Source organism: Hakea prostrata, chromosome 9 (assembly GCF_041222555.1).
Source record: "Hakea prostrata isolate BN-2017 chromosome 9, UWA_Hpros_2, whole genome shotgun sequence".
NCBI lineage: Eukaryota > Viridiplantae > Streptophyta > Magnoliopsida > Proteales > Proteaceae > Hakea > Hakea prostrata.
The window spans coordinates 7,580,579-7,606,700 of NC_142608.1; the positions used below are offsets into that span (position 1 = coordinate 7,580,579).

Here is a 26,122-nt window from a genome sequence, read left to right on the forward strand (position 1 = left end):
GAGACCCTAGTTTATTCATTCAATCAAAATGCGCGTTCAATAAAAAGATAACTCCAGTTTAGCCAACATACTTTCCTAAACAGACTACATGCGTAAAAATAGAAAGAAATATGCTATTTACATGAGCTAGAAGGAAAATAGAAAGTATATCGTACCAGCGCTAGCTAAAGGACAAAAGCAATGTGTAATTGACATACATGTAACCCCATGGAACCTTAAGAAATAACAGAGGGAGATGAGCAAAAGGAGTAGACAAAGAAGTCTTCAGATCCCCTTTCTTTGCAGTTGTGTCTCAGTTTGGGCCGTGAAGAGAAAGTGATGCATAGAAGTAAACTACTAAAGCATTAATGAAAATGCAATGCTGACAAGAATGCATATAAAACAATAATGAAAATGCAATACTGACAAGAATGCATGTATAGAAGAGTCATACATGCACATGCCTCCTTAAATATCACAATCATAATGCATCTTACTTCTGAACCCAAAAGCCCCCCCCCCCCTCCCAAAAAAAAAAAAACATCAAAGTACGTTGTTCAGTCATTACAGCTATAACTCACCCAAGAAACTGTTCTGAATAATTACACAATGTAAAAACAAGTAACAAGCACAAGTCACATTTATAAGCTCAACCTAACTCAACAAAAGGCATGTTGAAAACACAACTAGAAGGGTGATTGACAACTAATATCAATTGGCGAATAATGTTCACTTCTTATTCACTGGGAAAAAGCTAAAAAAACAAAATTGCACCCTTGGTCTTATCAAGGTTAAGAGTTAATTTTATTAAGCAACCAGTTGAAGATTACAACAATAATAAAATATCTCCATAAGAAAGGTTATCAGGAAGGCTTCTAATTTCCCCACTCGTAAGGTGTAAATACATAATTTGTGTCCATTGGTTAACCCAAAATCAAGAATTGAGAGAAGAAAAGCCTCGCGAGTATGGTGAACATACCAAGGAGCATTTCCAAATTCAGGAACAACCTCAAACATCAATGGCAACCTTTCTTGTGAATGGGCATTACATCGGTTAGTCTTTTTTGTCAGATTCCTTTTAAAATTTCTAGACCCAAACTGTTAGATAAAAATTCACACCAAAGGAAGTTCAGAAAATGCTTAAAAATCACATTATAATAAATGCTCCTCTCATTCTGAGCAAAATCATTAAACTGTGGCTCATACTTGTTTTCTACACTCAGAAATTATACAGACACTCCAGAATAGTCCCAATAAAATTCAAGGACTTAAAGGAGAACATGAGCAAGTGGCAGCAATTGTAAGTAATATAAAGAAGGACATGAAGGAAAAACAAAAACCAGGCGATGTGATGACAATGGAGGAAGTGCTTGAATCAGAAACCATAGAAACTGCAGATAATGCTCGTTCTCTCTTTGAAATGTATCTCCCAGGTACCGAAGCTGCATTTGGAAGTTTCGAAGGACAATTTGGATGGAAGTTAGACGACAAACGAATCCCTGCTGTTTGATTTTCGGGTTTCAAGCGCTTAGATGGAGGCAATATGACTTTCTTATCATCATTTTCATCATCCGAAGCAGTTAAGTAGGTATTGCGGAGAACATCCATGGCTGTGAGTCATAAGACTTCTGAAATAGCTGTATTTTAACACAGTATCCTCACGTGATGGCTTGCCTTCTATACCAAAAATTAGCAGAATGCATGTGCTTTTCCTATACATATGAGAAAGAAAAATCAATCCAAATCAAATTGGACAAAAAAAATATATGCATCAGATCTAATACAAAGGCCCCAAGTATTATATTATGCTGAAGCTAAAAAGAGAAAGAAGGCCATCAGCAAAACAGGTCACCAAGAATGGAATAGCCTGTTAATTTTTGAGTGTCCAATGATTTGTATGGGCCATGAAGCCAGGTATTTTGTGTTTAATGATGGAAATTTTTTTCCTATAAGGGTTATCCCTTTTCTTATTAAGTTCTAGAAGAGTTCCTCTCTTGTGGAAAACTTAAGTTGTAAGCACTACGCACTTCGTCCTACGACACATGGGATTTCCTATTTTTCTTATTTCCACTACCCCAACTATAAGAGAAAACAATTTAATCTTGAGCTTGTGAGTCCTGTGAGAAGCAGAGAGTGGTTGTATGGGATTTCAGAACAGCTCTACTGTGGGAGGCAGTAGGCAGAAAGTTGGTGGGATAGCAAGGCTGGAAGTGATGGGGTTCTTTCTCTACAGTTACATGATAGGCTTGACATCTCCTTCTTTCTGTTTTCTTCTTCTTCATTTAAGTTTCACGCCTAACAGATCCTTCTTTCTGTTCTCTTCTTCTTCATTCAAGTTTTAAATCAAGCTATAGCGCTGGTTTAGCAAACTATTCCTTCTATCAAATTCAGTTTCCATTTGGCACTAATTGATTTATGTGCTGTTACATGTTCTTCATCCTTTCCATTTTGAAACACATTTCTATGTTTCTAAATGTTAATGGATCTGATTCACTTTCCTTTTTAGTTCTCCATAGATGCTAGATCACATCTGGTAACATTCCTATTCTGCAGGAGTGATTCTAAGAGAGAAGTAATGGTTTGTGATTCTGTTCAAGAAAGTCAAACTGCAGAGAGAGTAGAAATGCATTTGGTAAGTAAATGCAAAAATTTGAAAATGAAACTAATAAAAATAAGAAACCGAATAGCATATGGAAGGCACATTTTCATAGAAACTTCTAGTCTTTTTCTATAACCCAATTTCAATACTGTAAGGTACATTGTGCATTCTTTTTTAAGTATTGTTGCAACAATAATAATGGCTACTTGTCAACTAGTTTGATAAAATAAAAAAATATATATATTAGTGCAACTAGTCCAACGTGGGAAAAAATATAAGGTACTGAATGCGCATATGAATTACATCTTTGATTATCAAATTATAAGTGCTCTATCCATAAAAAAAAAAGCATCCAACCTATGACAAATATTTAATGATTTACAGTCTCTGATAAGCTGTCGTTGTGCTCTCAAAATACCACAACTACCTCTAAGGGTAAGCAGGGATCAAATCCACAGTAAGGGACAATATGGCTTACCTGAGCCTGATCAAGTAATACATTTAGGGATAACCCTAATGTACAGTGTGCAGCTGAGATAAGAGGTGACAGCCACAGCTAGGAGAAGAAAAAAGTGAAGGGGAAGAGGAGGAGAAAAACTGATGGAAGGATTGTTGTGGTTGTCTCGACTACCCCATCTTCACGGGCACTAACTGAGCAACTTCCCTCCCTTCTTCCTAATTGTTTTTACCATGTCTCAAATTCTCTTTTGTAGTTTCTATTTGCTTGCAAATATGAGTGGTTAAAATTCTTGTCTAGGGAAAGATGAAGCTAGTGTTGAGATATTGATGCAACTCTTGCTACCTTGTGATTAAATACAATTTTGTTGGTGACTTTTTCATCTATTTATTGTTCTTGCATATTAAGCATCAAAACTCAATTTTATGATTACATGAATGGAAGTTACTCAATACATGTGATTACATCTAGTAAATGAATTCTTCCAATGGTCCAAGATTGTTGCTCTGAAAATTGTTAGCCATGATGATTCAATAGCATGTGTTATAACCTGTATTGAATTATATGATGTGAATGCAAGAATTGCCCAGTTTTATATAATAGTATCATATAAGTTGTTTGTGCCGTGTGATACAAAGAGAATAGTGTAAGTTGCTTGCGCCCGAACCTATTTGGTCCAATCATGCCTACTCTGGTCACTAAGAAAATTGTGTTTGCATTTGGTAGTTAAAAGAAACATAAATATTGATTACAAGCGGATTCAGAACCCTAGCACTGGTCTCCTATAGATTTTCTCCAAATTCGTTTACATTTTTAGTGGTGACAACTCACTACATCATCTTTCTGAACAACAAGTTTTTCATTCTAGTTTTAATAATTTTAGACTTTTTTAACTTCTTGTAGATCCAATCTGTGCTTACCCTTGCTAGTATTAGTACAGGTAGTAGTGGTATCTTTGAGAGCATACAAGCAGCTCATCAATGGGTTCAATTACACATCAACCCATATGACGATGCCCTATGGCAAGGGCCTTGAGTTTGAGACTAATTGTTTCAATCTTTTTTGGACTCAATTGTCTGTGTGCCCCTCTGCTCTCTATAGATAGTTCCAGAGGCAAAGACGAGAACCTTTGACAACATGATGACTTGTGTAACAAATGAGAAGGACAGCCTTCACATTACCATGACTTGACAGCACAACGAACTCAGGGGCTGTGATCACAGCACACTGACCATCCAAAATACATAGGCTTATGCAGTGAGGTAAGCTGTAAGTTCAAAGAACAGTGGAGACAAAGAGTGAAAGTAGGAAAATGTAAACGACTACCCTGGCCACCATCCCCATCCACCATCATTTATCACACCAAAACAGTCTACTCTATCAATCATGTATGCCAAAGAAGTATAAACACAACCTGAAACCGTATTTCTCATGAACTTAGTAAACAAACACTTAAGCTCTGCTTCAAGACTAGAGTAGACTCAGCAATGTACCATATCTTTAGTCGTTTATATACTTTAAACCACAGTCTTCAACATCCCAGAAAGCTGAATAACTTTATGATTGATCTGCTTCACAATCTTTTAGCTCTAACATAGTTCAACAAGAGAGAGAGAGAGAGAGAGAGAGAGAGAGAGAGAGAGAGACAATTCTCTCCCCCCGGCCCAACCCCTTCCCAACCAAAAGAAACAATGCATAGATCCTCCAATACAAAACAAAACCAATAAGATAGAAAGGGAAAAGAAAATTTAACCCAATAAAACCGACCATCAAGTTCACCCTAAAATGACTTTCGTACACAAATGCTGGGAATTATACAAATATTGGATCAATGGAAAACGATAACTAGAAAAACACAAACATACATCATGGGGAGAAGTAAAATATCATAGGAAAGATAAAAAATTGTAAGGAAGATAAGAGGAGCCAAAATAGTCTCGTTCGCAATACCTCCATCAACAGCAGTTCTGAAAGTTAACAGGAAGCTATTCATGAAGAAAAAAAATGCACCAATGCAAGTATCTCAATGCGAACGGCAATTTGCAGCAACCTGAAAAAATCCAAATTTTTGTACAAGCCTAAACTTTCAAATTAAAAATTAATTTAAAAAAGAAATTAATCGCGACAGAGATGAAATCACATACCTATTCCTTCACTACTTCCGCAAGTGTTCTTTCTTCAGATTTCAAGCACGAATGACAACTCGTCAAAGAGGTTCTCCATTCATTCAGAACTCTAAAGGGAAGCGAGAAATTGTTCAGCCAAGGCTTCTTCAGAAGATTTCAACAAGAGAACGGATGGGCTCATTCGGTTTTGGGCCATAACGAGAATGGGCCCATTTAATCATGGGCCAAAGCAAGAATGGGCTCATCCTGTTTTGGGCCACAACTTTGTTTCTCCAATGCGACATTTTCTTTTACCCAAAAAAACAAAATTTTGTAGGAAAAAAAAAGTTGTTACCTTTTCTTTGTGGCTTTTGGGTAGGGGTGTAAACGAACCGGATTCAGTTTTGGATCAGATAGTGGTAATACCATATCCGCATCCTATTATATTCTGACGGATTCGAATAATATTCTATCGGTTTTCGAATGGATTCAATCGTATTCGAATGATAATCGGATAGTTATTTTCTTAAGTAGATTCATCTAAATGGGCATGAACACATATCAAATACAAGTTCTCGACTATCTTTATCATTTTATTTGTGAGGCTAGGTTTGGAATTTAAGAATTTAGCAATTTTGGTAGCTATTTTAGTAGAAAAATAGTCACATATCACAAGTACAAATTTCATAAAAATAAGAAAAATAAATCTTAATCGGATAATTTTATCAGACGGATAATAATCGGTAAGAAAGGGGTATACCATATCCGCATCCTATTAGTAATCAGACTGATTCGGATACACCTAAACGGATGCGAATGCTAATTCAGAAGTAGATGTCGGTTATCCATTTACACCCCTACTTTTGGGGCACTGTCTTTCGTTTTTTTTTGGGGTCCAAAGGCAATGTGCTAGCTTGAGGCGTATAATCAAATGGCTGTGGACCTGTGGAGGGCATACCTTGTTACAACTTGATTGATTTGGGCTTTCTGCAATGAATCTTAAAGCCCACAAAGTTCCATGCACTACAGCTAGCTTCATTTTTTGGTCAGAATGCACTACTAGCTTCATGGCATGTCTTTGTGAAGATTATCATTTTTACAGTATGACAAGAAGACTTAATTTGGATAATTGTCTTGATACATTTATTTCCACCACAAGGTCCCAAGCTAGTAAGATGTTTTCTTTCTCTTCTTGAATAATTAAAGTGGAATAAGCAGGCAAATTGACACACAATTAACTAGTCAAAATTTTGGTATAGCTGCCAAACTTTGTTCATTCGATGACTATTGTTGAATTTGAGTTGAAATATTGGTAGAAGGCGACCCATATGACCCAAATATCAACTCCTAGTAAGTAGCCTTTGTGTTCTTTCTTGATTCTCTGAAGATTATTCTCATGAGCTAAACTAGTCAACCATGGTTACACTCATCTATTATTACTGAGAAATTTGATTTTTCACACAATCTTCGCCGCACTGCAAGGCTGCAAGCTGTAAATGCAGCTTAGATCAGATTTTAATTATACGTTCATGGACTAATCTGTAGTTTATATTTGTTAATTCAGTAGAGATCGATGTGAAGTGCCTACAAGATTAGGTACCTCAATTGTTTTTTTCTTCCCCACAATTATCTCACTGGGTTCAACAAAATCTGGAAAAACCTAACTATACCAAACCCTGATTTCATGCCAGCAGTTTCGACAAAACATGTATGCTTTTTCTTTTTCAATGAATGATGTTCTGAAGTGGAAAGATTGTAGTCTCTTGAAGGGGAAAGGTTGAAGTCTCTTGGATTGGAATCAGGTGAGCAGTTAAAACTAAACCATCCATGCAGAGTCTTGTCTGCAATATTACTATGGAAGGGGAGTAGAGATAAGTGGTTGGATTATCTTTCTAATCCTGGCAATATTGTGTTGTTAGTTTGTGATAAAATTTTATTCTAGAAATGTTTCTCATCACATCTTGGATTTGCCATGGAGAGGTTTCTTTAGCGGCTTTGTACCTTCACCATCGCTATTTTCTGGATCCTTGACAAGTTCAGACTGCAATTGTTAAAAATCGGAATGTGTCTTATCCAACTTGAACCAATCTTGCTCGATTAAATCATCAACTATGCATGCTACTCTTCATTCATCATTAGTCAACACTTCCAACAAGAATTGGATGACATGGAGATTGCAAAGATGGTGTTCGATGAAATGACTAATAGTGATGCAGTTTTGTGATGTTTGGTACTTTTTCTTGTTGCCATTTTCCATTCTGTGGAGATTGCACAGAAGATATTCAATGAAATGACGGAGAGGAAGGTTGTTTTACAGTGTGTGGTGCATTGTGATTTTATCGTAGAAAGTTGTGTTTGCAACCCCATTCTTGATATGGAAGATTGTGTCTATAGCAATATTTGTAGAATTGTTGGTTTCAACCATCCCAACCCGCGAAGGCACTATTCCACTGACACGTAAGATAGTTTGTCATATTTCATTCCATGGTGTTTGATATTAATCTTTATCATCTTTTCTAAATGAATTTTTTCTACAAAAAAACAAAATTTTGATTTTTGAGGTGACCTTGATTATAGTTGCAAGTCTAGTTCCTTCTTGAAATGATGACAAAACTTGCTTAAATTGGATTATGTGAATTATGAGTGGCTCTTTAAAGAAGGTAGTAGTGATTTCACTTTTTGAAAGGAAATTTTGATACCCAGCATACAAGACATGGTAAAAAAAAAATAATAGTGAGAAGAAGGGTGAATGAACAATTCATTATCAATGATAAAAGTGAAATCTAGTCATAATCAAAATTGGTGAGTATAAGAAAATATTAAACTCATACAGCCTATCATGATTTTTGCCTTTTTTACTGCAATTGATACTTCAAATAATTTTTGAGAAAAAGAAAAGGGATAGTAAAAAGAAGATTGCAATTGCAAGTTAGTGTTTATGGTGCTTGTTATGGTCGAATCAAGATACACAATGGTCGAACCAATGATCCGACCAGACTTCCATGATCTAACCGGGATATGGATAAACTAAGATTGAACCATGTCCGCTAATCATAATCAACTCTTGTATAAAGATAAAGATAGGAGATCACGAAGGGAAAAGACGAGTCCATATCAAACTCTATCAACACTATTCGAGCGGAGTTCAACTAACCCAAGGCAAGGGAGACAGGTTTCTAGTACAATTCTAAACACCACAGGTAACCGACTTCCATCAGCTATATAAAGGAATATCATGATCAATAGAAGGTATGCGTTCTTAACTTATTCTAATAACTTGGAGATTGAGAGAGAGGAAGTTTGTCATATTTACTAGAATGAACTAACTTGATCATCAGAGACGATACTCGACCACACTGGTCGAGCATGTTTTTGCAGGTTCATATGTTCAAGCTCAGAGGACAGGATTATGCAACAACAGCTAACAAATTATTACTTAGAGGTGACTCTTTGGATTGTAATTTCCTTTATGCTTAGAAATCACTGCTTAGAGAAAAGTTAGAAATTAAAGTTTTCAATTGGCTGCAGTGAAAAATGATACAAATCAAACAACCAAAATTACGTGGAGAATTGATACTAAATGGCTGTGAATTGTCTCTTTCAAACTTATCTATCAAGGCAATAACCAAACTCAAATTACATTTTTTTTTCTCATTATCTCATTCCACATATCATACAAAAAAAATCAAACGCAGCCTGTCATAATTAATCTTGTGCATCACGTTAGAAGTGTAAAATGTGTTTCATCAAAAAGAATGAAGAACAAAAAATGAAAAATGTGCATTGCATGTAGATTAGAGTCAAAGAGATCTTAATTGAATCACAAGTATTTAGAAGAAATAGAAATACGTATATACGAAAGAAGACAATCTGAACAGGCTTTGCTGGCTCACTTCTTTTTCTCTCTTTTCTTCTGTCTTCTTCTTTCAACAGCAATGATAACAAGAGAGAATAAAATTGAAAGAGGGTAGGTCCAACCCCTCTCTGGTCTCCATCATACCATCATGAACCCAACAATGAAAATCCTTGTGATAATTAATTCTTGGGGTCAATGCTTTTTAAGGTCCCCATGATACCCATGATAAGAAAATTAAACAAAAACTAGAATTAAAAAAAATAATAAAAAAATTCCATCTCAGATTTCATTTTTATGACACAATGGTGATGTCAAATGGTCCAATCAATGAGGTAGAATATAACAAGTATCATATGGTCCTTCCACATAAGTGATAACTATATATTACCCTACTTGATCCTTCCCTGGATAATGGGTTGCATTCTTGTTCTTCTTATTGAAGCAATTACTTGAGAATAATTAAAGATTTCAATCATATAACCTACTGATATTATAAAAAGAAGCTTCACATAACTTAATGCCTTGTAAGAGTTGTACATGCAGTTAATCATATATATGATAAACTCTACTTTGCATTAAGGTTTTGGGTGATAGATTCATTTTCAATGCTTATTCTCTTCTTTATTATACAATTTATTGGAAATTATGAGTTTTAATGATAAACCTACTAGTAGATGAGTTATATAATATTAACCAGCTTTCCTAGGTTAGCACATTATATGACTATTACTCACATATGTGGGTTGTTAATTCTAAAATAATCGATAAGAGAGCATAATATCATGGACCTAGCTATATAATTGGATGTAAATATTATCACTAGTACACCGAGTGTTATGATTAACAAGTTAAACAAATCATGAAAAGAAGAATATCACAATCATAGACCATACAAATAACACTGAATAGAACAGTTTTCATGACAGCATATAAGGCATGAGGCCTCGAGGTCTGAATTCATCAACCCACCTTACATATTATATCATTGTTAGTTTATTTTTTTTACCAAATGAAAGAAAATATATGGTTTTCAATTACCTCTCAAGCATACTGACTTGTAATTATCATATATCATTCCCCAATATAAATCGTGACAAAATGATACCCTAGATAGATATAGTGCAAAGTCATTTAAAATAAAAGAAGAAAATTAATTATAATTAATTAAAAATTAATCATGAATTAAGAATAGAATGGTGAGGACAAAATAAAACAAGAGGAGACGAGAACTGTCCATTCATGTCTTAAAAGGTTTATGGAATTTGGGACCCATTTAAATGACTAGGAGGAATGTTTCATAAACATGGGTCAAATATCCATGTCAACCCCACTTGGGTAAGAGGGAGACTAATTAGATGACGTTTCAGCCCACAAATTCATTAACTATTGACTCTTAAATTCTTGGATCAATGGAATGAGACATTTTATGGTGGAAAACAGAAGTCCTCCTAAATTAAATAATTAAAAAATAGAATCTATCATAGAAGATATTTTCTTCAAAGGATAGACCTGTGAAGAATTTCAACCAAAGTTAATCTAAAAGTAAAGTTGTATGTCATTCTAATACAGTGGTGGTTATGTGTTATGTGAAAATAGTAAGACGTAAAAGGTTTTGAATTTGAATTTCTATTCATCCACACCTTTCTCTTCTCATCCCCTTGGCTAATGAACTCTTAATTCTTGTTATTAATTTGATGAAAAAAAGAGTAGAGTTAATAAGTTACACAAAAAGATATGCAATTGAAGCGATTGAAGGTAAGCTAGAGTGGGTAGAGTTAATAAGTAAGATTTTGTCAAACTATTTTTGGAATAGAATGGACCTTTATATCAATATCTAATTAATTAGGTAAGTAGAAGCAAGTTTGAACTTGATTTCCTCTTTATTAATTTTTAATGAACAATGATGTTGATGGTATGGCCAAACATTAAGTTAAAGCGTTTTGATGTGTCATTAAACCATTTCTTTGTCTTCTTTGCTTTATTTTCTAAGTAACCTAGTTTTGAAGGAGTGGATTCTCAAGCCTCACCCATAAGTAAAATTGGTAAGTTCTACGATAGCTATCACACTGAAGTTTAGGTGGAACTAAAAATTTACAAGTTTAAAAGATAGAAATTTTCCAAGATTACAGCGGAATTAATGACATATTGAATTTATTTTAGCTTCATACTTGATAAATTTATATTGTATTTTCACCTTGCAGGTCTATAATGATGGGTTTTATTACAGAGGCAGCTAAGTCACTTACCATTAGAAGTTAGAATTGGATGGACAATTTTCTATGAAATCAGCTTGGAATTGTGAAGGTGGATGGTGTAAAACCATATGGGGGCATGCAATTACAGCAAAGGCAGTGCATTTTTTGCTGGAAGATAGTGTTGGGAAAAGTCTTAGCAGACGCTCTTGTACAACAGCGTGGCATTTCTTTACTGTCAAAGTGTGGTGTGTGTGGTAATGTGGCGGAAAGATTTAGAGCATTTGTTTATACATTATGGCTTTGTGGAAGGGCTTTGGTGGAGATTCAACCGTGTTTTTGCTCAAATGAAGCTCGAAACAGTCCTTGGATGAGAAGTGGGATTGGTGGAAAAAGAAAAGTTACCTTACGACCCTAGTTGGAGTGTGGATGAGGGTCTTTGTTCTCGTTCCATACTACAGTTTGATGAAGCAAACCAACAGGAAATGAGTCAATAGGGCGTGGGGTGGAGTGGGTTTGTAAGGCTATTTCAATGGAGCTGCAAATAGGGAGTTACAAGGAGCATTGAGTAGGGATGATTCGTTGATGGTTGTGATGGCAGCGAGGAAGTTTCACATCCCATGGTTTGAATTGCAGATTTGATACGAATTGAAACTATACTAGGATGGCATTGAATGGAGGTTCTTGCACTGCTTTCTTTAATTGCAGACTTTCTTGCAAAATCCTGCAGCAAATGATCAGCTTTCCTCCCCAGTAGGAGAATGGCTTGAACGTTTACAAAGGGAGTTTACTGCAATGGGATACAATGAGGCTCTCAAGTCTCAAGGTTCAGGTTTAGCTAATCATGGCTGTAATGAATTATATTTTTATTCTGTCTATGATAAAGGAACTAGTGAGAATAATGGGTGTAATAGGATCAACTGTCATTGTAGGATTGAGTGAAATTTGGTTCCATTCAGTTTGTGATTTTCCATTTTAAACATCAATATAGGCTGATCTTTTAATAGTGATACTCATTTAATATAGGTGTTGAATCGAATTTAATTGGATGTTCTTTAAAATTAAAATAAAGTACCAATTCAAGCAAGCCATGCATGCCATTTTTCAACTTTAAGACAGTTTTGTTACATCTCTTAGTATACCATGTAAAAGATAAAAGTTAATTTTGGTGAGGTAGCTTGTTTTTTAGTATGGATGATCGGCTTTTATTCCTTTACACATCGATTGCATGAAGTTCAATATTAGATTACTTAAGTACATTGAATAGTTTGATTGTAAATGGGTTTGGCTTCTCTCTTTTGCAAAAGAGTATTTACAAGTGGTCCTTAACTGCAGGTATTTAATTTAATTTATTTTTTGAATGAATAATTTTAAATATTTTTATTGCATTCTTTTATATATTTAAAAGAAAATGGATCTTACTTGTTAGATACTATAGAACATATATGAAAAGTCATGACTTCTAAAACAAGTAATAGTTTCTCCCAATTAACTCATAGAGTCCACACACTCAAGAAATACTCATTCGAGAATAAACATGAACCTAATTTTTATTCTCCCTCCTCCCGCTGCCCTAACTTTTGATGTATCAATATTTGATGAATGCTTCTTCCATCTACATTTTTTTATATATGATTATGTTATGATTGATTTTTCTCCCATCATAATTTTTTATATATCTTCTTTGATCTCTCGGTTACTATTTTATCAGGTCCCCTACTTTAGACGTGCAATTAAGCTCTATCCTTTATAGTTTTTCGTTCGTTTAAATGTAACATGGTGAGGGCACTGCCCCAATAAGTATAACTAAATTTAGGGATATTCGAATTAAGCTAGACGACCTAGGTTCCTAGATATGACCTAGTTGAATTCTAGGGAAAGATAAAGCTAATTATTTGAAAAAAATCGAGGGCATGGAACTAAGTCTTCAGTAACTTTATGTCTCATCAGGGTTAGAGAGTAGATGCTACTTGACCCAAAAAAGGGAAAAAGAGAAGAGTAGATGGTGCCCCATTTAGATTCCTTAAAAGTGCTTGGACCTAGGCATAAGCCTAGCTAGTACCATCTATAAGATAAATGTGACCATAGCCATTCTATAATAATCAAATCTTATGTGATCTCATTATTTGGAAATTAACACAATCCAATGGTGTGAGGTGAGATTATATGACAACAAAAATCATAGGAATTGATTCATTTGCTTCACAGTCTGATTTGATATCAACCAACCGTGATGTGTTCCTGTAATGACATTTTGGTATTCAAAATGGGTTAAAAACATTTTGGTTGGCAGAATAAATATGTTTGGATGAAATGGAATAACTATTGGGTGGAGAAGCTTGGTGGGTGGGGCAAATCATCATCCAATTCGTATTTGATTAAGAAAAACACAAGAACAAACAATCCCCACATGAATCACGATTCAGAAAAGAAGAAAAAAATGACATACACTTTCTTCATTGTTTGATATCCTAAGATATATCTGGATGCTACCATGTAATATTGTTTTAATAAGAAATTAATAACGGCCATTACCATTTAATTTGGCTTCAAGGACTATTGTCTTGTGACATGCATGAAGGGCCAATTTTTTTTATTATTATTATGTTTTTTTTTTGTTCAAATTGCATTTATCATGTAGAAAGTCAATCTTATGCTTGCATTATCCCCTTTCTATTGTGGTATTCATGAGCACTAAGAATATTTTTTTTTAATGTTTTTTTTAAGAAAAAGATTCATTAAACAAAAGGGCAAACCGTCACCTAGACAACCTGATTACAAAGATCAAGAAGTCAGAGAGAGGAAATAGGTCAAATCGTCTTGTTTGCCAAAGACATGGCCATCTTGGCTAGGGAATGCGCAACTGAATTAGCCTCCCTAGAAATAGACTTAACCACAAAATCCACCCGAAGAGAACAAATATGTTGGATGTCTTCAATGATTGGGCCCACTTCAAGAAGCGGGAGGATTTTCTGGTTAATCATGCGAGCGAGAGACATATTGTCTGTCTCAACAAACACCTCGCTAAAACCACCTTCCATCACAGCTAACAAACCTTCTAAGACAGCAGTAGCTTCGCCCACCAATACTAATTGAGACTGACATGGGGCTAACAGAGCTAGAAAGGGTGCACCACTAGAATCACGAACAATGCAACTACAGCCCCCACGAGATTCTTTGAAAAGCCAAGAGAAATCACAGTTCAATTTCAGCTGATCAGTAGGAAGGGAAGTCCAATTCTGACATCTCAGTCTAGCTGCAGAAAACACTAGAGAATTCTTGAATTGAGTATTAGTAAACTATGCATGAGTCTTAGAGCTTTATCCACGACTATACCAGGGTCCTAATTATTTCCCCTAAAAATCAATTCATTGTGTGCAAGCACTAATAAGATGTGTTTGCGTAGGTGAACAGGGCTTAATAGAGTGGCATAGATTTTTTTCTTTCTTTTATAGAACTTAAAAATGCCACACGGATCTGATATGACTCAATGAAGTTGGGACAATCTGGCTTTGCATGGTAAAGTTTGTAAAGAAAATTTGTTTCTAGAGTTCTTATGGACATAAATAGAGTAAAACCTGTATGTCCTGTGATTTTTTTCTCTCTCTTTAATTTTTTCTTTAGGGAGTCGAATCACCAAATGCCACCATCTTGAGAGATGCTTCAAATTAACTTGCCAGTCCAAGTACTATCCATCAAAAAATTGTGTTTAATATACTAAACTTATCAACCTCTAATGGGGTTTTAAGAACATGGAATTAAGAACAAAGTCAATCTCAAATTGATCCTGATTTTGAGTGAAACTGATCTGGATAAATCTAGAATGTAAGATCAATGCAGTTTTGTCAAAGCAAAGCTTGGCCTTGGATAGACATCATTGAATGCAAATGCTCATATTAAAGGCTTAATTGAGTACTACTCAATAGATTTGGCTTTGATAAGTAACATACTTTTGCATCTAACATCTTTATGGGCAATTTGGGTAAATTATACAGCTGCCTTACATAGTTCTTTGTCTCTAAAAGATATATACAGATTTGCTGTATAATAATGTCATTGATTTGTTATTGTGGATATACTTCTAGCACAATGGTAGCAGCCCCTTATGTGGAGACAATAAAACCAAAGAGATCTTGAATTTGGACTTCCACTCTTCTACCCTCCCTCTCCCCTACCTTTTCCATCTTGTGGGTTATAAGCCCCAGTCTGTGATACTATGATCATTTTTACTAATGATAGAGAAAAACATATGAGCTCTCCAGCGCTAATATGTTCATACTAGCCAATGGAAGTATACATACAAGTATCATTACGGGATTTTCATCTTCTTAGTGATGAGAATGTGATACTTTCATAGACTTCTATACATAGGAACAATAAATGTGTGACCCATATAATTAAAATGGGCTCGACTTCAGTGCTGCACAATTAATGTGCAAAACGTGTTACAAACGGTCAAGTCCGTTTCGCAAAAATGTAAAACACATTTTTCGGAAATAGACGATCGAGATCGAAATCTCCGTCAAAGTCTCGATCTCGACCATTTGTTGCAGGTGTTGTGCATTAATTACGCAGCAACAACGAAAACAAAAACAACAATAATAAGCTTTGTCCCAACTAAATGGGGTCGGCTACATGGATTTTTTCCTTCCAATTAGTTTTGTTTGAGGCTATACTAGATAAAAGGCTTAAGCTATGCATATCCTTTCTCATCACTTCTTTTAGGGTTATCTTAGGTCTACCTCTAGTTTTTCTAATTCCTTCAATCTGAATTATATCACTTCTCTGTACAAGGACATTTATCGGTCTTTGTTGAACATGGTCGTGCCACCTCAAACAATTTTTCCGAAGCTTATCACTTATGGGAGTAATTCCCAAACCAACTCTAATATAATAATTTTTTACCTTATCCTTTTTAGTTTGCCACTCATCTATCTTAGCATCTTTATTTCTGTCACATTGAGTTTATATATATAATTATTTTTAAACAGCCCAACATTCTGCACTGTACATCATAGTTGGTCAAATGACGATCTTATAAAATTTTCCTTTAAGCTTAATGGAATACGTCAATCACACAAAACTTCGACCGCACTTCTCCACTTCATCTATGCAGCACTCCAACAAAATTTCATTAAAATAACATCTTTCTCGCTCTAAGTCCACTACAATAATTCACAAGGAAACTGAAAAATACGAATTTTTAAATATTTTCCTTTGATGCATGCTCCGACCACGTGCTCTAAAGTTATGGAGACACTGACCCTGCTTTGTTTGGAAGAGAGACCATGGTGTTGATTTGCAGGAGTAAAAAATAATTTCCATGAAACGGACCTAACAATTGTAAATTTTTTATAAAATTAGTATAATTAGATTCATAGCACTTGTGACTTGTGAGTTTTGATCCCTGCAACTAATTGAACCGCGACAAAAGAGGACGGCGGAGATGGCGGTGGTGGTGGTGGCGGCGGCGTGTTTTACCAATTTTGTGTTGACCTTATAATTTAAAATGAAAGCAAATTAATTTGTAATAATTACCTCCTAGAAGAAGCCAATTTCATCGATTTCATCTTTTACCTTTCTGCTCCTTTCACATGCCTTTCATTCATTCCTCCTTTGATTAATTTCTCTTCTTCGTTCACTACTCAAATCTCTTCAACTAGTCAAATCGTACGTGGCCAATCAAATTCTCCCCACGTGTCAGTCAGCTTCCACGTGAATCTGCATCAACCTTTTTTAACGCGGAGGGAACACATGTGGAGTAATCGGGTCCTCCTGTGTCAGTTTTGTCGATTTCACCTCACCTCACCTCACCCTCACATCAGCATGACGTTTAAACCGGTTTTTCTTTAACCCGGTGGTTTTGGTCTGGTTGATTCACAATTCAATCGGGTTGGCTTTGACTTTCCACCAATTCCACAAGTCAAAAAAGTCAACCAAATTGCCATCTTACCAAACATTTTTTTTTGTCAACTAGTTGAGTCAACTTCCACCAAATATCCTGCTGAGTCAACGATCAGATCAGCATGGGGTGGTGGGGTGGGGTTAGACATATGTCTTTGACCCCTAACTATTTAATAATATATTTTCACAAAATTCACCTAACTCTCCAGTTCCACAAATTGTACCTAATTCTCTGATAGCCCCTTAAATGTAATTAAATAATTAAAATATTATTGATATATAAACATGTGAAAACTCCAAATAATTTTCGGATAATGACAAAAATAGATGGAATTATATGGGTAGGTGAGCAAATAGAGGGGGAAAAACAGATGTAGAAGTTAAGATTCACTTCTTATTTGATGAACTTGACATTCTACTAGCCTTGACCAGTTGAACTAACCTTACCAGACCTCAATGGTCACTGGGTATGACATGAGCATGAGAGGGACATTAAAGGTATTTGATTGAAAGAATATTCCAGACTCACACCAAGACAATCAGAAGAACCGAGTAGAGTGGGGAAGGATAAGACCTCATTTTGTGGATTGACTTTAGACAAATGTCAATCCTCTATTTTTTTTAATATTGACTTATAATATCTTCTTTTGCACACGTGTCAATAGATATGTGAATTGAATTGAGATGGATTTAATTTTATAATTTATATATAGTTTTTTAAGGGAAGTCATTAGGGAGGGAAGAGATGAAGATGGGTACGTGTAAGAGACGTCTGAATGATTTAGAAGAAGAAGAAGTCGTTTTCGGGTTTGACTCTTCGAGTTGTGAGGAGAAGAGGAAAGACAAGTTGTGCACGCGCGCGTGCCGTGTGGAGCCCACGTTGACTCTTAAAATTATATAAAATTCAACACATAGGTTTGAAGGGTCATAGATTAGGCTTGACGTCGTCCGTCAACAGGTCGAGAGTCGAGACTCTCTCATCTCTTACCTGGCGCCGCCATGCCGGTCGGTCCGGTCCACGACGGCTGAGATGAATTGGTGGTTTTCAATTTTCTAAAATTTCCACTTCACTCACTTGAATCACTTTTAATAATACAAAGAGCCTCTTCAGTTATTCAAAATTACATAATTAAAAAGATAATGGTTAGAGGCTAGGAAATTATTCAACAGCTAAGATTTGACATAAATATCCCCAATTTATGGAAAATCTATTAATTATGATTTAATAGAATACATGAAATATGCTCAATAAAAAGAATATCTCATATTTTTCAAGACTTGAAATGTGTTTAGTTGCTTAATATTACCTAAGACAACATTTTCGAAATACTTGACAGAGTTATATCAACTTGCTAGCTATAGAACGAAATCAAGTCAAACGGTCCATCAGACCCAACACTGATAGGGCCTTCGGGTCAGGGACTAATACTCAATTTTGAGGTAAAGTTACTATTATGTTGTACCTAAAACTATTAATAAGTGTGATATTGATGAATAATTTTAAATAATTTATCAAAATGAAATCTACAACTAGGTTTGAGCATCTAACTTTTAATAATTGCATATATTCTTATTTCCTTTGTCTAGTCACCAAAATCAATGGACTAATCTAGATGATAACATTTAGCTAGAGTAAATTGAAGAATCAAGACAACTTTAATATAAAATCAATCCTTTTTTGAGCAAGATTTTATGTATAATTCCCTCTAATATAAAAGTTCTCACGTATTGTTAATTTCTAAAACTAGATTGTATCTTTCACAATCATGCAATCAACTACTTGGGTTTTGCCAATGACAGGTTACTAAAGCGGTTAAAGGCTCAACTTCCCTAGGGGAGGTCTTGGGTTCGCACCTGTTCGGCGGCATTAATTATATATATATAAAATCTCCCTTGAGGAAGTAATCATGGTGCGCGTAAGCTGGCCCGGATGAACCTCATCCAAAAAAAAAAAAAAAAAAAAAAAACTACTTGGGTTTAGGTCTCCATCTTCTACCAAGTATAAGAGTAAAGGTAGTTGCTTCAGTTGTATTTATAGGAAAAGTAGAATTCCTGGAAATTGCTTAACATGGCTTCATCTAGTATTCTCGACAATGACACATGAAAAAAAGTAGCAAAACTTTACTCTTTATGGAAATTATTAGATTCTATGAATTCCTTTGCTTCTTTATCAAACAAGAAAATTATTTTGAATAATATGTCACAAAATTTTGGTCATTATTGACCTAAGGCAAAAGTTAGTTTAAAAAATTTATATAAATTCTTAACATTTTGATCCTTCTCAATATGTTGTTTATTTGAAATGATCACAACCAAATTATTAAACATTAGGATTTCAATTCATGGAAACCATCAAGTGAAATTGGAAGGCTTTACAAGTCTTAATTGAATTGGTTAACTCATCATCAATTGTGTGAATCATTCGCCATGAAAATTTACAAGATTATATTCCTAGAGTTATATAATATGAACATTCTCAAATTTTGTTTTGATTGCTAAGAGCTAAACAAATTTATTATATGACTTCTCCTTAGGATGGCATGATTTTGCACAAGCTTCTGGCCCTTAAAGCTATCCTCTATTTTAGACTACTGGATAGTTGAGTGTCTAGATACACTGCGTTTTCATTTCTTCCTTGCTATTCTTTTATCATCTAGGGGAGGTGAGGAAGATATACATTCATTAGTTTTCCTTTTTATTTGTGCTACTTGCCTATGCTTGTTTGGGGAGAGTGCTATCTATATTGTTTTGATGTATTGTACATTATAAAGTAGCCCGCATGATAAGAGGTAGATATAGATCATAAAAGGGTGTGTGTCGACACTAGTAGTATGTACATTATAATTTATAAAATTTTAGCTATTTAGTTGAGTGCTTTTAAAGAAAGAGTTCCTCTCTAAAATATAAAAACTCATAAAGGACAGTCATTTGGTAAATTACATATGAAAGTGATAGTATGCTTGTAAATTAATCTAAGATTAAAAAGCAAAAAAAGATAATCTAGTGTTCTAGATAATGCTTTTGACAATTGAGTTTTATCATTAATTAAAAAAGGGTTAAAGAAAAAATATATATTTGAAAAAAAATTAATATTTCTTAATTGGTGGGAAAAAAGAAGAAGCTAGAATCGCTTCAGCTATGTCATTTAAAAAAATATATATATACATTTACCATCTCACTCCATATACAACAGGAATTAGTGATAAATCTAGGGCTTTTCTGCATGCCATGGAATTTATTGAGGAAGAGAATGGTGACTTGGCAAAACAAACCGAACCCAGTGGTAATCATTTGTCTCTGCACTAAACGCTCCAAATTTTTTGTTGTACATATTTTCACAAAAAAAAAATGGACGTTTTACAAAGAGTTGTTCACATATTAAAGTTTTTCTTTAACAGATTGAAAAGAAGAAAAGTGATATCTTTTCTTCTGGGGTTATAGAAAGAAGGGGAAAAAAAGAAGATATGAAACTGAAAAGAGAGTAAAAAAAGGAAGAAAGAAAGAGAAATTCCAATTCTAAAATCAATAACCTTCAATCTGTCCAATCAACCTTGAAAATGTCAACCAGATTCCGGTTGTTTCAACCGTACACCCAAGGGTTTTTATATAAATAAAGCTCCAAGATGAGAATCATTTTCATCTCTTTCAGTTTTAGCTTCTTGAGGGTGAGAAACAAGGATAGATATTAGAGCAAGAGATTGATATATACATCTCTCTGTGTTTTCTTGTAGCGATGGGAGACGAATTTCAGGGAGGACTTTGTAGTGGAAACTGGTGGAATCAAACTAAAAGCGTATGTCCTTCACCATGTTCTACGGCACTCAATGATATAGGGAGCTTTGGATGGGCAAGCGAGCAAGCAAGATCATCTTGTGAGGAGCCAACGGCCTCGGTTTCTGATAGTTCCATAGTTTTTCAACAAACCCAGAAGACACAAGCTTCAGATACTGTTTCTTGTGGTGGTGGTGGTGGTGGTGGTGGCGGCATCTTGATGGATTCCACCTTGCAAATGATGGGTTTCGGACCTTCTTCCCTCACCATGGATTGGAACCAAGCTTTGCTGTAAGTCACCTCTTTGCCTTTTAATTATGGCCTTTGAATGGAATTAAAGCTGCTGCCTAATGATTCTGAATCCTTCATGCAATAAAGAAGACAAAATTAAAATCTTAGATAAGAAAGAAAAGACATTAGCTTTATGGATTTGGTTTCTTATTGTTATTACATATTTTGTGCAGTAGAGGTAGTGGAAGAGTTGCAGAGACAAATTTCAATTCCATACTTCAAGATGACTTAAGTTCAAGACCAAATTTTCCGGCAGAAATGGGAGTGGAATCTTCTCCGGTTCAACTCCAGAAGGATTGGAACTCTAAGAGCTTCTCCGGTGGTGGCGAAGACTCCATCTTAAGTACAGTGACCAGCGGCTTTCCTTCTTATGCATGCAATTCACCATCTTTATTGCAAGGCTTGTTCGATACACCAGAGACCCATATCCAACCAAGATTGCCCTTCAACAATCCATCTCCAAACTACCGCATTAACGCCGGAGAATTCTCATCATCGCTGCCGTCGCTGTCTTCGCCGCCGTCTTGGCCCAAATTTCCACCCTTCCTGAAAACTTCTCCACCAAAACAGCAGCAGCAACCTTCCACTAACCAATTGCACTTCTCAAATAACACACCTTTCTGGAATGCTTCTGCTGCTTCCATGAACGATGCTCGACCTACCTACTTCTCTTCATCGGAGACTCAGTTTCTTAATCCAACTTTTGAGATGAAACCCATTTGCAGCAGCAGCAGCAGCCTGACCACCGCAAGGGTAAGACGGAAGTTAAACTAAGAACTTGCAAACAGTACTCTTTGGAAGATTGATTTTACTTATAGTATTAATCATTTTTCAATTTTTGTACAGTCGGGCACAGACGAAATTCGTGATTCAGGGTCACTGGTGAAGAAAAGCAGCAATGAACAACCGTATAAGAGGCCTCGGATTGAGACACCATCGCCATTACCAACTTTCAAGGTACGGTAGAACCTAAGAACCCTTATTCTGGTTTGAGCTTAGAGTGCTTAAAACTGTTATTTTTATTATCATTATTATCTTTTCGATTTTGAGAATTCTGGGACTTTGTTCTTAGGTTCGGAAAGAGAAGTTAGGGGACCGAATCACTGCACTCCAACAGCTGGTTTCGCCTTTTGGAAAGGTGAAATTCTGAAGTTTTCCTTCACTTTCTACAAAGAAGAAAATTACGTTAAGAAGAACTTGTCTCTTGGGATTTTGTAATGTTAAAGCTTTCTGGTTGATCGTTTATCTTGAATCAATTCTTGTTTGCAGACTGATACCGCATCTGTGCTGTTAGAAGCTATTGAGTACATTAAGTTCCTCCATGATCAAGTCAGTGTAAGTTGCATTACATTCCCACCAAAATAGATTTATTTTCAGAATAATTGTTTTACTGATATGAAAATTTCTCATCACAACCTCAGGTTTTAAGTACACCATATTTGAAGAATGGAGCTCCCATACAGCACCAGCAGGTACGAATATTTCACTGTTGAAAATGAGAAAAAATCCTCCTCATGAGTTATTCTTCTTCTGATAATTTGTTTACTTCTCATGCAGAATTTTGATAAATCAAAGGAGGGAGAAGGACCCAAACAAGATCTTAGGAGTCGAGGGCTATGTCTAGTTCCAATTTCAAGTACCTATCCAGTTACAAATGAAACTGCAGCTGATTTCTGGACTCCAACGTTCGGAGGAAATTACAGGTAGAGAGGGACGCACTAACTGACGATGACGAGCGGATTTTTTTTCTTTCTCTCCTGTAATTAAGATCGATGATACCGGAACACAAGTCAAGATGTGAATGATAAAGAAAGGAAGAAAAAAAAAACCATACCAAGAATAAACTGATGCAGCTGCCATCTTACTGTACTAGAGTCTACTAGTCAGTCAGGGAAGAAAAAAAGCAAAACTGAAGAGAAAAAAAAAAGGTAGAGAATGAGCGTGAGCAAGAGGAGACAGACTAAAAGAAGAAAAGGAAATGACCCTTGAAGGACTGGCAATGTTGGGCCAGCTACAGAAGAAGCAGAATGATGTTGGCTGGGCAAAGATAAGGGACCATTCACCATTGGAAGAGAATATAAGAGTTGTATTAATTATTAATCAAAGTAGAGTACAAGAAGAAGTGGGAATTAGCTAGGGATGGGAACAGGTGCTAAATTTAGCGAAAATTTTAGATTAAAATTGAAGGAAAAGACATGTTGTTGGCAGCTGAATTTAGCAGATGAAAGGGGTAGGGAAAAAGGGTATCTGTTCCTGTTTCTATATTGTTATTATTATTGTTATTATATACATGTATGGTTGTATAGTATGGGTTGGCTGGCATGGCATGGTACCACCTTTTATTTTATAAATTTTAAGGGAATTAAGAAAGGAAAAGAAATATAAATATAAGAGGAATAATTGAATTGAAGAACAGTAGGGTGAGTGTGTGGAGGTGATTGGATTTGGAATTGGAGATGGAAAACTTTTGATTTGTTTACATATATGTTTTGGAATATATGGTGGTAGTGGAAGTCAGAGAGCGGCCCACTGCCTCTCCTTTTTGTAGGGTTTTTGATTATTCGAAAATGGAGAGGTGCGTGTGTGGGAACTATCAGAGCATGCTTTTGTGCTTTTCATGGCTTTGTCACATTGATGTGTATCCATTGGAAGGGCTTAATTACAGCAGGCAAACGCTAACCCTAAGCCATTCAATTCTTCTCTCTCTCTCTCTCTCTCTCTCTGTCTCATGTTCTCATGAGGGAAAGAAGAAGATCAACTCATATATCCAAAGGAGAAAAACATACAGGAGAGAGATGAGATGAGTTTGTTCCCCCTCAATGGAAACCAACATAGCAAGTTGCAGTCTTGCAGAGCTGATATGGTTCTTTTAATCATGTAGAACTAACTACTCTATTGGCAAGACACCAAATCAGCAAATAATTGTCTTCTAGACGATATTTACACGCCTGTTTCATTTTGTTATTCAAGTTTTAAACAAGTAATTATGAACCATATAGGAAGCTAAATCATGACATATAAGAAACTTCATACTTCAAGAAACTATTTTAAAATTGATACATATAACTAATAAAAATATAAACCATTCACTAGCTAGCAACATAGGTGAACCACCAATGGGCTGTCATAAGATGCTTTCATACAAAAGAAGTCTGTGAAGACATTTTATGCAAAGAATATAGAGAAAGAAACACTGAAATGTTAGCCACTAGAGTGGCAACAAATACGGGTTGAGTCGAGCTTTTTAAAATCCAACCTCTACTTTGAATGCTTTTAGTTAAATTCATTCTTGTCCTAACCCTAATCAAGGCCAAAGTTTTTATTCTTCACCTTAAACCTTAACAGACCAAACCAAACCCAATCTCACCCTGATTGTCTCTGATTAGACCGAATTGAAATGCATTGATCTTGTCATTTTCCTTGTCCCTGATTGACTATGTTCCTGACCTTAGCCCTAATAGCGTAAAGTCTAAAACAATGATTTTTTTCTCAATAACTTTGCAAGTTGAATTCGTATCAATTGGTATTAAGATCAAAAATATTATCTAAAATTATAGGACAAACACGAATTCCCGTGACCCTTGTTCTTGATTTGTCTTTAGGATCAAAATCCAGTTCAGGCTCAGGATAGATTACTAGGGCACCTTGCAGGTTAATTTGTTTCGGGTGAACCCAAAATCAAGAGAAACAGGAGATTTCATGAGTCTGAACTCTGAACATAGATCTAAATTCCATATTCGAAATAATAAACTAAATTACAGAATCCAAATCAAAGAATCATCGCCGTGATACCTGAAGAAGCTTTACTCAGAAGGATTGTCTTTTAGACAAACAAGTAATCATTAAAGAAGGTTTTAACAAAGAAGAAATTATACTTTGATTGGTACCCAATTGCTACCTACTAGCTTTCTTTCCAGTGACATTTCAATCGATTGGATGCTCAGGGGTATCATATACCATAATTTATAGCATTGGGATCGGAGACATCTTTTATCAAGTACCCATGATTTCTTCTCTGTATTTTTATGATTTATTATTGTTTTAAGCTACTCTAAAGCTATCTTTGAGACACCAAGGATTCACAAATCAAAGCATATATGACCCCATGCTGCATGCGCCCAGTTGCAATCTTTGCTTTTCAAGGACTCCATTCTTGTCTTCTCAGTGAAGATTTCACTTATCAAAAGTTTAATCTCTTTCTCTTTGATTGACTTCACTGTATATCTTTGTGGCTTAGCCTTTGAAGTGAAGATATGTAAATGGTATATTGAAAAGGTCTGTTTGGTACTGTTAGTCATTGTTGGGTGATTCTCTATATTACAAAAATCTCAGTCTCGAGGAATTTCGGTACTAAGGATTGATTCCTTGGAATTTTGTTAACATTCTTTTTGGATTTATATTTTTTTCATCATCCACACCTTCTACATTATAATTTTTTGTTTAGTTTCAAGTTATCTACTAATTTATTGAAAAGAAAAGTGCGCTTTTTTTTTATCAATTGCATGGAAGTACTTAAAATTTTGAGATGGAGTTCAAATTTTCAACCCAAAGAAAAGTGTGATAATGAACATAAACAAACCTTTTCTTTCAAGCAAACAAGCAAGCAAACGAGCAAGGAAGCAAAAATAAAAAATAAAATAAAATAAAAAAATAAAAAATAAAAGCCCAATATTCAATTATATGTGTGCCATTTTTTTAATATAAAGGAGGATGTAGCAGAGGCCTTTAGGATAAAAAAAACAAATAGGGCCACTTCAGCCCAGCCTGGCTCGATAAGGGTCAATCAGAGCTGGATGGGCTTGGTTGAGCCTGATAGGATTGGAAATGGGCTGGATTTAACTTAAGGCCCTTTATTTTATTCTTAGCAGTTGCAGTCCTTCGACTAAGAAAAACAATAAAATTTAGGTCTCTAATTTTCTCAATTAGCATAACTACCATGGAATGAGCATCAACTACTTCAGAATGGGC

At 35.3% G+C, this 26,122-nt stretch overlaps 2 protein-coding genes across 3 annotated transcripts in view; one reads left to right on the forward strand and one right to left on the reverse strand.

Moving 5' to 3' along the window:
• LOC149004419 (Transducin/WD40 repeat-like superfamily protein) overlaps window positions 1-5,269 on the reverse strand; it is a 32,972-nt gene extending 27,703 nt beyond the window's left edge. Inside the window, exons 1-3 of the mRNA XM_089168013.1 lie at window positions 5,180-5,269; window positions 4,986-5,085; window positions 1,320-1,691 (exon numbers count right to left, since the gene is read on the reverse strand). Coding sequence (XP_089024139.1) covers window positions 1,320-1,587 — 268 coding nt within the window. The 5' untranslated portion in view covers window positions 1,588-1,691; window positions 4,986-5,085; window positions 5,180-5,269. The remainder of the gene's footprint in view (window positions 1-1,319; window positions 1,692-4,985; window positions 5,086-5,179) is intronic.
• A 15,397-nt stretch (window positions 5,270-20,666) lies between these two features.
• Window positions 20,667-23,589, forward strand: LOC149004420 (transcription factor bHLH112-like). 2 transcript variants are annotated; one of them, XM_089169683.1, is made up of 7 exons: window positions 20,667-21,154; window positions 21,328-21,907; window positions 22,001-22,111; window positions 22,227-22,292; window positions 22,424-22,483; window positions 22,576-22,626; window positions 22,712-23,589. In XM_089169683.1, the coding sequence occupies exons 1-7, from the start codon at window positions 20,826-20,828 to the stop codon at window positions 22,859-22,861; spliced, it is 1,347 nt and encodes a 448-aa protein (XP_089025809.1). In that variant the 5' UTR covers window positions 20,667-20,825; the 3' UTR covers window positions 22,862-23,589. The 2 variants fall into 2 exon arrangements, with proteins under 2 accessions (XP_089025809.1, XP_089025810.1); XM_089169684.1 differs by having other exon boundaries at window positions 20,778-21,154; window positions 22,424-22,489.
• The last annotated feature ends 2,533 nt before the right edge of the window (window positions 23,590-26,122 follow it).

Excerpts from the sequence above, each read along its gene's own strand:
- LOC149004420 (XM_089169684.1), top strand. The coding sequence starts at position 20,826 with ATGGGAGACGAATTTCAGGGAGGACTTTGTAGTGGAAACTGGTGGAAT. Across the intron at positions 22,112-22,226 it reads CGCCATTACCAACTTTCAAG|GTTCGGAAAGAGAAGTTAGG; the intron begins GTACGGTAGAAC and ends CTTTGTTCTTAG. Across the intron at positions 22,490-22,575 it reads TCCTCCATGATCAAGTCAGT|GTTTTAAGTACACCATATTT; the intron begins GTAAGTTGCATT and ends TCACAACCTCAG.